This window comes from Astatotilapia calliptera, chromosome 7, assembly GCF_900246225.1.
Source record: "Astatotilapia calliptera chromosome 7, fAstCal1.2, whole genome shotgun sequence".
NCBI lineage: Eukaryota > Metazoa > Chordata > Actinopteri > Cichliformes > Cichlidae > Astatotilapia > Astatotilapia calliptera.
Genome location: NC_039308.1, coordinates 9,153,335 through 9,168,268, shown reverse-complemented (window position 1 = coordinate 9,168,268; position 14,934 = coordinate 9,153,335). Strand labels below are relative to the sequence as shown.

The window sequence follows — 14,934 nt, the reverse complement described above, 5'->3', positions numbered from 1 at the left end:
GAGACCCATCGATAGCTAGAGGGTTGAAGGCTCACTAGAGCCGGCGAGAAACGCGAACTCCCGGCACATCATGTTCAAACCCCCCGCCGTTTTACTCTACTCAGGTTGAACATGATATATAAGTCACTCAGATAATTTAAAAATGTTATTGTTTGGCGTGTTTTATTTGTTCCTGAGTAAATTGGTTTGGCTGAGATTAAAGATATAGTTTTTACACAGCTGAATAAATGTCAAACAGAAGTGTGAAATGGTAGAGAATTTACTCCAGTGTCCTGTTACTAGTCCACTATCAAAATAATTGTTTGTGACTGCCCTAGTACATACAATGCATGGTATGGTTTCTCTTGCTCCTCTTTCTTGGGTTTCTGCTCACTGAGCACGTGGTCGGTTATAGCCATCTTCCTGATGTACTCGTGGATGTCTGTTGTCTTATCCTGGACTGTGGTACTGACACTCACTATGCCCTGGTCTCCTTCCTTCCGCTTAGTGTACAGTCTCAGGGTGCTGGACTGGGGTGAAACCCTCCATGCATGGTCAGGAGCTTTCTCGTCTTCATGTCAGTGGCTTCTATCTCCTCTTTTGGCCAGCTTATTATCCCAACAGGGTAACTGATCACGGGCAGCAGGTAGATGTTGATAGCCCAGATCTTGTTCATACCGTTCAGCTATCTCCTCAGGATTTCTCTGACCATCTGTGTAGTTGGTGGTTGCAGCTTTCCTAGCAGCCTGTTTGGTGTCCATTTACCTGTGGGATTTCCAGATATTTGTAGCTGTCTTTAGTGTTTGCAATTTTGCCTTCTGGTAGTACGATCCCCTCAGTTCTGACTACCTTCCCTCTCTTTGTTACCATGTGACTACACTTCTCCAGTCTTAAAGACATTCCATTGTCCTTCAGTCCAGGTGTGGGGCATCAAGTCATAGGTCTTGTAGTCACAGGTTGGTCAGTCTGGTCTTGCAGTCTAGGGCGAGTGCTTTGTCTACTTGAACCAATTTATTTATTTTTTACAAAACAGAAATGAGAGGACAATTGAAACCACTTGGCTGTTTTTGTTAAAATAACTAACTGAAGTTTATTGAGTTATAAAGATGAACTATTTAGAGTCTAGTTTTGCCTCTATATAACACCAAAGTGGATTTTAAACAAAATTGAAGGTACAAGCATCCAAGCCTGACACCCTGGCGCATGTCCAGGAGGGTCCTGGTCAAGCCGAGCTACAGCTCCTGCGCGCTGTGAGTAAGCAGATTCACGCGATTATGCGTTTTTCCTGTTGCCACTTGTGTTGCCCTTTTATATCATCATAGTCTTTAACTGCACTAACTAAATATCATGTTGAGCAGATGAAATCCCTTGAAGGAGGGACTTGCCTCCATTTGCCTGAAATTGGTAACAAATATACAAAATTTGCAGCCAAAATTTCCCTTTAAATTAAAAAGGCTGGCTTCCTGTTGGGTTTGGGCTATAGTTCCAAGAGACTTTTTTCTACAGCTTGAGACATTACATCAGGGTAAATGGTAATGGTAAATGGACTGGTTCTTATATAGCGCTTTTCTACTCTGTCTGAGCACTCAAAGCACTTTGTACAACTAATTCATTCACCCAATCACACCCATTCACGCAAGCATGTCTAAGCTTAAGTGCTAAGTATCTAACATTCATACACATTCACACTCCGATGGATGCATCGGAGAGCAACATGGGGTTAGTATCTTGCCCAAGGATATTTGGCATGCAGACTGGAGCAGCCTGTGATTAAACCACCAACCTTCTGGTTAGTGGCTGATCTGCTCTGCTACCTGAGCTACAGCCACCCCAGGGTGTGCCATTAAATAAAAGTGTTCACACTGAAGTGTCATCAAGGTCTGATGTTTATTTGGATTTGACGTGAATCTGGTGAACCAGTATTTCAAAGTATATTACATGACTTTTCCTGTTCCCACTAGGTGGCACACCAACTTTTGCTGAGATTTGACATATCAATGTGTTCATTTCTGGACTCTCATGACCCCCGAGAAGCTTAGGAGAGACAGTGTTATGTTGGACAATGTGTCTTTGAGTTACAGCAGTTTCGTGCTTCATGGCAAAACATTTAAATTTGCCAAGTTGAAATGATAAAAGTGGTGCCAAAATTTATTATCTTCGATTCAAAATGGTAGACTTCCTGTTGGGTTTAGGGTATCACTCCTAGAGGATTTTATGTGTGTCTACAGATGCTACATGTCTGCCAAATTTCATACATGTACATGAAATACAGCATGTGGGCTCATTTCTTTGCAATTTTTTAGGGGTCACTACAGAGTTATTTTGCTCTGTCCATGTCCCAAAACCAGTAAAATACAGACATTTTCACCAGTTTTGATGCATGTGCAAAATTGAATTCGTTTTTGAGTATGTTTAGGGTTTTAAATATTCTATTCGCTTCACAGAGTAGATAGAGTAGGGCCTTCACAATTTTGTGCTTGGACCCTAATAATTAATACAATGTGAGTGAAGTGCAGACTCTCACCTTTCATCCAAAGGGTTTAACAAAAGAATTGCATTAATTGCAGATGTGTTTTCCCCACATCTTTCTGTCGACATTTCTGGGTACTCAATGTCATGTTTGGTTTTTGTGGTCTTCAGTCAGAGCCTTTCAATGGTCAGGGCAGCATGGCAACTGGAGGACCAGGAGGATACAATGCCTTCACACAGGCTGCAGTGAACGGGGTAAGTCCTCCATGCACTCACCCCATGCTGTCAACACTGAACACCTAAGCTCAGTTTCTCTTAGTTTTGTTATACTAAAATTCTATGGCTTCCTATATTTTATGAAGATTTTAATATCTAAAAGTTAGAAGTTTAAGTATTTTTTAATGTTTGAATTTAATTCATGCTGTTTTTGATTCATTCTACTTAGAAGTCGTGATGTTTGGTTGCAGGACTGTGTGAGGATTGTAAAGCAGAAGCTAGTTTTCTACTGCTTACAGTATCTAATGTTCATCATGGGGCATCATATAATTTGATAAGAATTTAGTAGTTTTAATTCCATTATCGATATCACTTTTAGATTTGATTCCTTGTCAGTTCGCATTAGGTTCTCACCAACTCTGATTTAAGAACAACATATGAAAGTCATTACAGTCGTGCAATTATTTGCATGCTGTCAAATTTTTGTGCGTGATGGAGATGTTGCCCCTGTTTGTTATGATCGATGTTGGGGTCGTTACTCCAAAAATTTATTACACATATTACAAAGAGAAATTTTTTTAAAGTTATGCAGTAGTTAGTTAATTACACACTGAAGAAAGTATTTTGTGTCACTACTCGTTACATTACTTTCATGGTTCTCTGTAAAATTATCTGAAAATCACTGTCTCATAATTAGCATTTAACAATATGAATCTATAGGCTACAGTCCCACACACTAACATAAATCCCTTTCCTAATGAGGACACATGATTTGTCTCTCAGTATTTACACAAGCTAACAGTATAAAGTAAAGAAGAAAACCAGTACAAAGACGCTTCAAAGCAATCACCGCAGTGATTCTACTGTAGAAACATGAACAGGGAGAAAGGTATTCAGGCTGCAACCTGAATGCTCATTCTTTTGTTGCCTGTTGAAATTCAGCGTCTGGCTGCTGAGGTTAGAATTCAGTTAGCTTTAATATTACTCAGGGTTCTTGACTAGCTTAGCATTAGCATGCTGTCTGTACAGGTATTTACAAAGAGCCGAAGTTCTGTTCTGAAGTGTAATGCAGTTATTTCTGTCCTAGATGCTTTTTGAACTTTTCTAATGCACTTAAGTTAAAGTACTTAAATTAAAGAACAACATGTGCTTAAATTAGATAGGGTTGTGCATGTAGAGAGGTGAAAAATCGATTTAATCCATTTAGTAATAAGGTTGTAACATGACAAAATGTGGAACAAGTGAAGTACCGAAAATACTTTTTAGTTAGGTTTGATGCTCTAAATATTCCTCATCCTCGTCTCTCAGCCAGTTCGGGGTGGGGTGCTTCCTGGGTATCCCACCTCACCAATGGGAGGGAATCCTACCCCTCCAATGACACCGGGGACCTCCATACCTCCCTACCTTTCTCCAGGCCAGGAAACCAAACCCCCCTACCTTACAACAGAAACCAAAGCCAACATCAACACCCAGCAGCCCGTTACAGGTGAGACTCAGCTGCCACAGAGTAAGTACACTGCTAAAGATGATATACAGATGAAGTTTGACTGGAAATAACAAATTACTTGAATTTAGGCTCTGTAGCATTTCCTTAATCTTGTGATGAATGGCACTGAAAACTTGCCTCTACCTCAGCTCTCACAGTGTTAATAACAGAGTAGAAGAATAATTAACAATTGAGAAAACAAACAAACATCAAAATGTTTAATTAAAAATTGATTGAGTCATAAACATTGTATCCACAAAAGAACAACTGATCACAAAAAAAATGTAAATGAGAACACGTGCAGGTCAGAGGTTTTTAGTATTCATCTAAAAAGGTACAGTTACTTTTGTTTCCTTTCAGACTCCTCTCAGGATAAAATTAGGCATAAACAAAAGTGTCTGTTTTATTTGAAAAAATGGGATCACAACCTCGTGCTTCAATTGTCTGTCAAGGCACCAGATAGACCTTGAATTCACTGATGCATCAGAAACTGCAACTTTTCATTCAAGGTAACCCCAGTGACGACCTGCGTCTGACTTTCCCTGTACGAGATGGTGTAGTATTGGAGCCTTTCAGACTGGAGCACAACCTGGCTGTCAGCAACCACGCCTTCCATCTGCGAGACTCTGTCTACAAAACACTAATGATGAGGTATAAAGACTGACACTGCAGTCACATGACGAGAGCAGAACAAAGTGAGAAACAGTGTTTGGAACAGTTTGAAGCCTGAGCTTTGGCTTACATAGATTACTTGTGCATACACTGACCATGTTTAATATCATCCACCATTGGACCAGGATATGACAGAAAAGAAAAAAATGTTATAGGTTCTTTTTGAAAATATTTGAGGGACACTGTGCTTGACTGTGGTGTGATATGTAAATAAATTGCTCTCTTCCTGAGCAATTTAAAACAGCAGAAAGAAAACAAATGAAGAATGTCTGACAGCCCCACCCAGTCTTTTCCCCTGACAGCTGTTTTGTGTCTCCCTCCACAGGCCAGATTTAGAGCTGCAGTTTAAGTGTTACCACCACGAAGACAGACAAATGAACACTAACTGGCCTGCCTCTGTGCAAGTAAGCATCCATGTCTGTTATATATTTGTGGACGTCAATATACACACGTATGTACGTTTGGCTTTTTGTATGGACATTTATTATCAGTGCATTCATATGTCTGTTATTCATAGGTTTAACGATTAGACTAAGCACTAAACTCTGACCCTAAATCGAATTGTTACTTTAAACCTGAAGCCAAGTCTGAACCCTTAAAGAGGCATTTGAATGGATATGAAAGGGGAAACTTTGTGTCATCACACTGATGGTCTAAAACTCAGTGGTCTATAATAGAGATAGCTGGATATGTTTTGTATTTATTGGTTTGGTTTCCTGTGACTAATTATAAACAGTTCTTGAGATAACATTTTGAAGAGGTAACTGTCCCCACATTTCAACTTTAATTACCACCTTTAGAAGGGATCTTCTAAAGGTGGTAATTAATTTGCCAGGATTTTGTTGACGTTTTCTCTTCTTCTCTCTTCTTCATTTTCATCAGGTCAGTGTTAATGCAACTCCTCTGTCCATTGAAAGAGGTGACAACAAAACCTCCCACAAGCCCTTGTATCTAAAGCAAGTGTGTCAGCCAGGGCGCAACACCGTACAGATCACAGTGACAGCATGCTGCTGTGTAAGTTCCTCGATGTGACTGTTTCCTGACTCAGTCACAGAAATGCAGAAAATTTAGTACAGTATGTTACATTGAACTAATGAATTAACCTCATTTTGTACTCCTGTTTGCCCCTCATGTCTCTTTGTCCCCAGTCCCACCTGTTTGTTCTACAGTTGGTGCACCGGCCATCTGTCAGGTCTGTTCTGCAGGGTCTGATGAAGAAGAGACTGCTGCCGGCCGAGCACTGCATTACAAAGAGTGAGTTATCAACCTCATCAGTTATAGCAGGGCCCACTGGTTTCCACTTAACACTGTGCATTCATTCAGTGAAGCCCTGTACAACTTGGTATAGTGTGTATGTGTATTTGTATTTTATGCAACACTAGCTGTGAGGTCGCATATTGATTACCAAGGTTCTGTGACTAAGCCTCGAGTTGAACAGTTTTGGTAAATGGACTGGTTCTTATATAGCGCTTTTCTATCCTATCTGAGCACTCAAAGCACTTTATACAAGTAATTCATTCACCCAATCACACAAGCACTTTTTCTAAGCTGTTAGTGCCTATCTAATATTCATACACATTCACACTACGATGGATGCATTAGAGAGCAACATGGGGTTAGTAAGGATAATCGAACCACCAACCTTCCAATCAGTAGATGACCTGCTCTACCGCCTGAGCTACAGCCACCCCAGTTTTACCATAGCCACCTTGGTTTTTTAAAAGTATGCAGGATATGTGAAGAAATAGATTTGAAAAGCAGAGAGACAATTAACACTTATAGTCTAGAGATATGATAATGCTAATCATTGGACACGATAGTTTATGAACCGAATTCCTTATTGTATTCAGTATTGGTGAAAAGTAGCAACTGGCAAATGGACTGGTACTTGCATAGCACTACTGAGTACTCAAAGCACTTTGTACAACATGTCTCATTCAACATTCATACAAGCACTTTTTTCTGTCTAAGTGCTTTCTATCTAACATTCATACTCTGGTGGATGCATCAAATAGCAGCTTTGGGATTAGCAGCTTCCCCAAGGATATCTGGCATGCAAACTATCATAGTCAGGGATCAAACCACAAAGCGTTTGATTAGTAAATGACCCATTCTACCTTCTAAGTTACAGAGAATACAAAATGAAGAATGAAGGAGCTAACTTTGTAGACTTCCAGTTGTGAAAAATAAAATTCACCATTGAAAGAAAACTGATTTGGGGATTTATTGAAAGAAACTTTGCAAGGGGATCAGTACAGGACAAACAGTCTTCACACCAGCATTGATACAGAAAAATCTTTGTCTATTTCGGCTGTAGAGTTTTCTCCTCAAAGGAGTACTAGGAGCACTCGGGTAGTCATCTTTTTCTTTTTTATGGTCATTTTGTTTCAGTAAAAAGAAACTTCAGCAGTGGCACCATTCCTGGAACCCCTGGTCTGAATGGGGAGGATGGAGTGGAGCAGACGGCTATTAAAGTTTCTCTCAAATGCCCCATCACATTCAAACGAATCCAGCTGCCAGCCAGAGGCCATGACTGCAGGCACATACAGGTAAGGTCATGTGTGCACTTATTACTTACACCTCCAGATAAATTCGGTGGAGTTCTTTCAACGTGGAAATCTTTGATCTTTTTTTTATAGTGTTTCGATCTGGAGTCCTATTTGCAGCTAAACTGTGAAAGAGGGACCTGGCGATGCCCTGTTTGCAAGTAAGTGCATTAACAATGACTTGTTGCCCTTTTTTCATAATCAGTAATCAGCATAAAGTTTTCACCAGCTGTTTGCTCCTCTTGTTCACAGTAAAACAGCTTTGCTAGAAGGACTGGAGGTTGACCAATATATGCTTGGGATTCTTGTCTATATCCAAAAGTAAGTGTTGTTACTGTAAATAGTTACTTAACCAGTGGTATTTCCATACCACTGGGTCATGATACTCACCCCCCAAGCAGTCATGGCAGATGCTTGCTACTCCCCCAGCCTGGTTCTGCCAGAGCTTTCTTCCTGTTAAAAGGGAGTTTTTCCTTCCCACTGTCACCAAGTGCTTGCTCCAAGGTGGTAGTTTGATTGTTGGTGCTTTCTCTTTATGTCTCTACAGTCTTTACAATATAAAGTACCTGAGACGACTACCGTTGATATATACAAGTAAAATGACATTGAATTTAATTGATATACGCACTTCTGTACTGCTGTCATTTTTAACAAAAAACAAAGTAATTCTTTATTTGCCATAATCCTGAAAAATGATAAACTGCTATCTAAAGAGCTTGCCAATTTTCAGTTCACTACATTTTTGTGGTTAAAAAGAACAAGGTTCACAATAATGCTATATACACACACACACACACACACACACACACACACACACACACACACACACACACACACACAACAAAAATGTTGAGTCACCTTTTATTTCTTTATATTTTGCTTCCAATTATTCTTTTAAAATCTTTTAAAGTTTTGCTTTTTCACATACTTTTTGCCCAGTCTTTACTTGACCATTTTCAGAGGACTATTTTTTGTTCGGTGAACAACTTAGCTCTGACCTTTTGAATCATTCAAGTGTAAAAAAGGCACCCAACTCATGAAATGAACTAGTCTTGTCGCTACACATAACAGAAAACTTAAGCCAAGAACCAGTTTTAAATAGTATTTTTAGGTACTTTAATAGCAGACCATTGCAAACACACTTAATTAGTTCACATTTTAGTTGAATTTATGAGAAATGACAAAGATAACATAGTTTGAAAGACATAAAATAGTTTTTTTTTCACCAACAATAGGATTCCAAAAGCGCTATTAGCAGAAATAGCTATTATTGGCATTTCTTAACATGCTGTGTGGTGTGTCCTTAAAAAACATGAGGAAACAGAACAAGTGGAGGACAACAAGTGATGGATCTAAACAGGAGCATTAGTTTCCATTCATCACTCCAGTGTTGTTAATTGGGAATCATCAGATGGTTTGGGTTCTCTCTTTAATATTGGAAGCTCATCATAGTATAAAATGCCTTAAAATGACTGTTGCTGGGAACTGGTGCTATATAAGTAAAACTGCATTTAATGAATTATGGACACATGATATTAGAAATGGACAGAATTTGATAAAAGCTCCACATTTTATTTATTTATTTTTATTATTTAATGTCCTCAATTTTCATGTCTCACCCTTCCCTCCCTTCCTCAGTTCAGACTATGAGGAGATCACTATTGACCCAGTATGTGGTTGGAGGCCGGTGCCTGTTAAACCTGACCTTCACATAAAAGAGGAGCCTGATGGACCAGTCCTCAAACGCTGTCGCACAGTCAGTCCAAGTCACATGGTCTTACCAAATGTGATGGAAATGATTGCTGCTCTGGGCCCAGCATCATCCCCCTACCAAAGTCTGAATGCAGGAGGCAGGAACACCCCAGAGTACAGTCGGCCAGGTATGAAAGAGGACTTTTTTTTTGTTGTTGTTATAATTTGAAGAGAGGCGGTTATAATTAACATACATAAAATATAATGAGATTTTTTTGTTACAGTTTAAGTCTGATTCCATTTTATTCACATTCCCTAACCCACCTAACCTCCAAGATCAAAATGTAAAAAATAATGAATCTACATGAATATACAAATAAACATTTTTAATATAAAAAATGTCTTACAACTAGGTTTTATAACTACTCTTTAATAAAATTTTGAGATAAAAATAAGTTGGAGATTGGTCTATAAAGATGGATAGATGTAATTTTGGTTTAGTTACATTTCCTATTTTTTTGTATCCTTTGGTCATATTTGTATGTTAGAATCGGTCATCTTTTTCTGTATTTCTTGTTTTACTTTGTTCCATAGTTTGTGGAATTATTTTTCTCTCAAAAGTTGCATGTGACGAAAAACATAATCTGCAAAGCAAGTGTGCACTGGGATCTAGCAATTATAACTTTGACCACAATAGAGATGTATAAACCTGCCATCAAAAAGTTGCTCACTCTGCAGGACACGCATGTAACTGCATACATGACTAGATTGGAGTGCTTCAAAATGTCCCTTAGAATTATGGTTTTTAAGATTTCTTCAGCATTAACGTAAACCAGTGACAGTTGTCGATTGTCGAGTTCTCCGATTACTTTTTTCAACTAACAAGTAAAGTAAGGGATTACTGTTACTGCATTACTAGAACGTGATTTTGTTTGTGAGAGTGTCTCATGACAATGACGTATGAACGTGCGGCGTCCGTGGCAGCAACAGACTTGTATTGATCAACAATGGATAATATGGACTGCGGAAGAGAGTACGACCATGCAGCGTTTAAAGCTTAGAAGTACTGACACTACTTTGAGTTTTATTCTGTAAAAAGTGACAAAAACATTAGCGTCCACTGTACACTAATAAAGTAACTAATTACTTTTTAAAAAGTAATCAGTAAAGTAATGGGATTACTTTCTTGGAGAAGTAATCCGTAATTAGTATCTAATTACGATTTTCAAGTAGCTTGACCAACACTGGTTGCCAGTATTTCCACTGCTGCACAGCAAACAGCAACTGTTGTTAAGAGCAAACTTTATTTTCGAAATTATAAACAGATACATTTTAAAACAACACTTAAGTTGCTGCCATGGTGTAACTCTGTTTAATGCAATAACCTCCATTAAAGTGACCAGTCACTTTAGGACCCCTCTTCCTTTGGGCTCCGCATCCAGACAGTGAAAAGTCTGATTTGAGCGAGCAGCTTTTAGCGCAAAAGCTACCCACAAGAGTGTGAAGCTGCACCCATACACACAAAGCAGACTCACGTGTGCAAAGGCTTCTTTGTGAGTGTAGCTGCTAAGTTCTATTCACACAGGATGTTGAATTTGCACACAAGGAATTTAATTGCGCGAGTGGCAATGAATACCTGCACCATGAAATGAAATTACCTTCTCAGATTACTAGGAGGCTGAGTAGCACTGGCGGCTGCCTGCATGTTTGATTTTAGTGTCACGGTTTCCTCATTAGATTTGTGTTATGCTTTTTTACATTTTTCCAGCCTTAATAATTGGCTCGTTTTCTGCCTACCTATGATATAGCATTCTTGGTCCTCACTCATTAGTCTGTATCATTTACAAATTGTGACAGTTATCTATTATCACGATACCAAGGAGGAAAGATATCAGCCAGCAATGATTTTAAGGTAGCAATTGTTGCTATCTGTCTGTCCGTCCGTCCGTCCGTCTGTCTCTCTCTCGCTCTCTCTCTCTCTTTCTTTCTCAGAAGGGTTAAAAGGCCTTTTCCAGACAATTTGAAGCTTTTCCCCAGTAGAAAACAGACAGTTTGCCATCTTTCCAGGAGTGATCGTTCCAACAAATTTCCCCCAAAAAGCCAAGGTCATACAATGCTCAGAGAAATGGCACCATGCCCAAGAGCTACATCTGAGATACTACAGAGCAGAGTTAGCATGTTAACGTTTATGACAATCAGATTAGAAAAACACTGCACAAGTACAGAAAGCCTCATCTCACTAAAAAGAGCATGGCAACACTACTTCACTTTCCAAATTTGCATTTGAACAAACCATGAGACTTCTGGAACAATGTCCTGTGGACAACAAGACCAAAGTTGAGACCTTAAAAAAACTGTGCATAAAGACATGCCCACAAACTTCAATTAACCGATGCAACACTGTTAGAAAGTGTGGATTGATCCCTGGATACTCCCACCTACATGTCAACCTATACTTGAATAAGATACTGAACCCATGTTGCCCAGATACATGTTTAAAAAAGTGCTTTGAGTGCTCAGTACAAAAGCCCTACATACTGTACATACCATGACTGTAACTGTATTAAAAAAAAAATTATAAAATGATAAATAACAATAACTAATATGCTCCCTCAATCAAATAAGGTCTGTTTAGTACTCTGTTAAGTCAAATGAGTTAAGGTAGCAGCTTATGTGTCTTCATTTATTTTTACTGATGTAAAAACACAAAATTACTTGATGTGAAACACTTTCCCAAATTCACTTTACCACACCGGTCCATTATCATACCAGTAATCCATACCCTGTGGTTTAAGGGATTATTATAGGGATTACACTGCTAAAGAGCTGTATACCAAAAAAGCTGTCTTAAATAGCCATTTCATGTCAAGATTTTTTTTTTTGGTTGAGATTTTAAATGGGTCTTAAAAAAAAAACGTAATTTTGATTTCTAAAATGGTTTAAGAGCCCTGATCTGATGTGGAACCACTGATTCTAATCAGATGGATTTAAAAGCCTGACAAATGTATTGCTGGATCTACTTTTTTCGGTGCAACTTTCTTTGACAGCTTTTTTTTTTCTTTAATTGATACCATTTTAAAGAGGACTGTTTGCTTGGTCAGAAATGCCCAGAAAATGAAGTTTCCATGGTTTCCATGCTATCCCCACTTGTAACTCATGATATATATTGTGCATCATTGCAGAAACTATAGACAAGCATAGAAGATAGATGTGAGGTGACCTAAGTAATATTACAAGCACTGCAATAAAGATATGCTCTTTGACTCTTCAGCAGGAAGTTTTCTCTCTCCACTGTTGCCTTGAGTACTATTATGCAACAGGGAAAAAAAGTATCTACTGGCCCATTTTTATTTGCTCAATGGAAATAATGTTTGCTATTATTTTTGTTGTAGGGAATCAGGGATTCTCCAACCAGCCAGGATTTACAGATTTCCCCAACACTCCTGGGACCCCAATACTAGGAGAGTATGCACCTTCTGGACCACCACCTCCACTCCCTTATCAGTCTGAGCAGGTTGGATATCTTTAATACCCAATTAATATATATGTAAATAAACGGGCAGGAAAAAAGAGGGACCTTATGGCCACAGCAATGAGAATTAGGGTCAGTTTCCTCAGGTATTTTCCTTTGATGCTAAGTAGACTTCAGCGATAAACAAGAATAAATGCACCACAGTCAAAGGCTTCTTATATACTGTACTGTTGTTTATGTAACCCTAATTGATGCAGTCCATTACTTGAAGAAGCACACATAGTAGTTTATCTTAGGGCTATCTACTAGAAGCTACTGGAAGTCTGACTTCTTGTTTCAAATTATTTTGTCTGTTATGTTTTCTCAACTGAAAACCTCTATCTCAGAGATTCCTGCTCTTAAATCCAAACTTTTTAAAAAACATTTAAATCTTCAACGTAATGTTAAGTCTTATGTGTGATTTGGCGCATCTCAAATAAATAAATAAATGAATAATCCAAAAAGTAGCTATATTAATGCTGAAACAAGGTTAAAATATTCCCTCCAAACAAAACGTATAAATTCTAAATGTGCAAATCAGTCCGTGCATGATTACATTGCTCTGCCTGTTAAAAAGTCACTTGCACAAATCTATCGCCTGTCGTCATTTACTGGATTGACGATTGGAAAAATTTTACGTCGCCCAACCTTAATGTCCATGGGGGAGAGCTTTATCAACAGGAAAAGCTATATAAGATATAAAAATACAGTTAAAAGTCCAAGCTTGATACCCTCCTTTAGATTTTCTAAAGCTGTTCAGTGGGGGAGATTTGAGTCTTTGTCAGGCCAGTTCTGACCCTGGGCCTTATGTTTGACGCTCCTGATTTAGATTATGAACGGAGTAAACGGCTAACCTAACCAATGAGTGCTGTAATAGGATGTTACTGAGTGGATATTGTGCACTGTTTTTTCTCACCCACACCGTTTGGCAGTGACCCCACTTCTCCAAAAGTTGATTCTGTTCATCTGGACGTAGCGTTTTGTGGGAGAAACGTTTCATCACACATCCAAGTGACTTCTTCAGTCTCAGCTGACTGCAGGTTTCCCCAATCTTATAAACAGTACATTTGCATAATGACTGAAACCAGCCAACTGAAGGAACAATGGGCTGGGAGGTCAGTTCCTTTATCATAATTATGCAAATTCTCATGACCATTTATCAACAACCACTGATCAATGGCCACGAGTACCATTCACAGAGAGTCGGGGAATGGCTGCAATCACAGCATTGTAAAATGGCGAAAGATGTACCCTTAGGCCCCATCCTCAATTCAGAGATGGTCTTGTTTTGCAAAGGGAAGCCCATCAGAAATAATGTGGGCTTATGTGGGAGCATGGCCTTAATGGGCTAAAATGGCTTTTTTTCCACATAGAGGATGAACTGAGGTCTGCACCAAGCCCCAATATAAGATAGATGAGGATTATTATTAACTGTTAAGTAAGCAGAACTGTTATGGTAAATTTAAGTATATAAAGTCTTTTATGGTCTCTTAGAGCTCCTGGGTAACACACTGTTCTCTCACTGCCTCATTAAAAGTGAGAAAAAAAAAGAGTGTTTTGTAAAAGTTTAATGTTCTTTATTTTTGGAGAGCAGTTTTCTGATTTTAGACTTCAAAATAATGCACACCTTTCATGGTCATGAAAGTGCTTGGCAAAATAGACAAAATGTAAAGTTTCCCCCTAATATTTTAAAAGTTATCAATTAGCTTTAAGAGTGTTTGCCTTTTGATTGGTTAGTTATTTGTTTTGGTTTGAATCATTTGGCATCCAGCTTATAATCATGCTTCTCTGCGCTTGGCTGTCATCAACAACATGTTTGCTCACACTTACAGTCATCGGCCACTAAAACAAATCCTGTCACATGCAGCTGCTTCGTTATTGTATTATTTGTGGTGAATAATGTTGTCCATGTGATACTGTAAAATAAGCATTCCCTTCTTGTTTCCTTTTTTATTTTATTTTTCCTGTCAGACGGCTCATTCTGGACAAATTGACCACTCTCATAACATCCTCCAGCAGCATGGCTCAGGTGTGCACAGTAACCCGAGTCTGTGTGACACTAGCAGCCCTCTGCCACAGCGGAGCACCAATACCCAGAATACCCTCGGACAGAGCGAAGGCACCTTTGGTCTGAGCGGCCCGGGACTGCCTGTAGGAGAGGGGACAGATCATACGCTAGATGTGAGTAGAGGCCTGTTGATGTCGTACTAAATTTTCAGTTTAAAAAAAAAAAAAAAAGAATAGTAAAGAAATCATAAAAACATATAAACATAGTGTAGCAAAACATTTCCCATAAAGGAACAGAAATATGAACATGATCCACAGAAAGAGTGGGGTAAACAAGAAGTTTAGTTCTTGTTTGT

At 38.8% G+C, this 14,934-nt stretch overlaps 1 protein-coding gene across 8 annotated transcripts in view; it reads left to right on the top strand.

Moving 5' to 3' along the window:
- LOC113025308 (zinc finger MIZ domain-containing protein 2-like) overlaps positions 1-14,934 on the top strand; it is a 40,064-nt gene that overhangs the window by 24,555 nt on the left and 575 nt on the right. For all 8 annotated transcript variants that reach the window (XM_026172922.1, XM_026172915.1, XM_026172918.1 and 5 more), the window contains 12 exons: positions 2,620-2,703; positions 3,973-4,150; positions 4,660-4,801; positions 5,148-5,226; positions 5,705-5,836; positions 5,971-6,076; positions 7,214-7,371; positions 7,462-7,529; positions 7,621-7,689; positions 9,007-9,248; positions 12,453-12,574; positions 14,543-14,752. In XM_026172922.1, the coding sequence (XP_026028707.1) occupies positions 2,620-2,703; positions 3,973-4,150; positions 4,660-4,801; positions 5,148-5,226; positions 5,705-5,836; positions 5,971-6,076; positions 7,214-7,371; positions 7,462-7,529; positions 7,621-7,689; positions 9,007-9,248; positions 12,453-12,574; positions 14,543-14,752 (1,590 nt within the window). The remainder of the gene's footprint in view (positions 1-2,619; positions 2,704-3,972; positions 4,151-4,659; positions 4,802-5,147; positions 5,227-5,704; positions 5,837-5,970; positions 6,077-7,213; positions 7,372-7,461; positions 7,530-7,620; positions 7,690-9,006; positions 9,249-12,452; positions 12,575-14,542; positions 14,753-14,934) is intronic.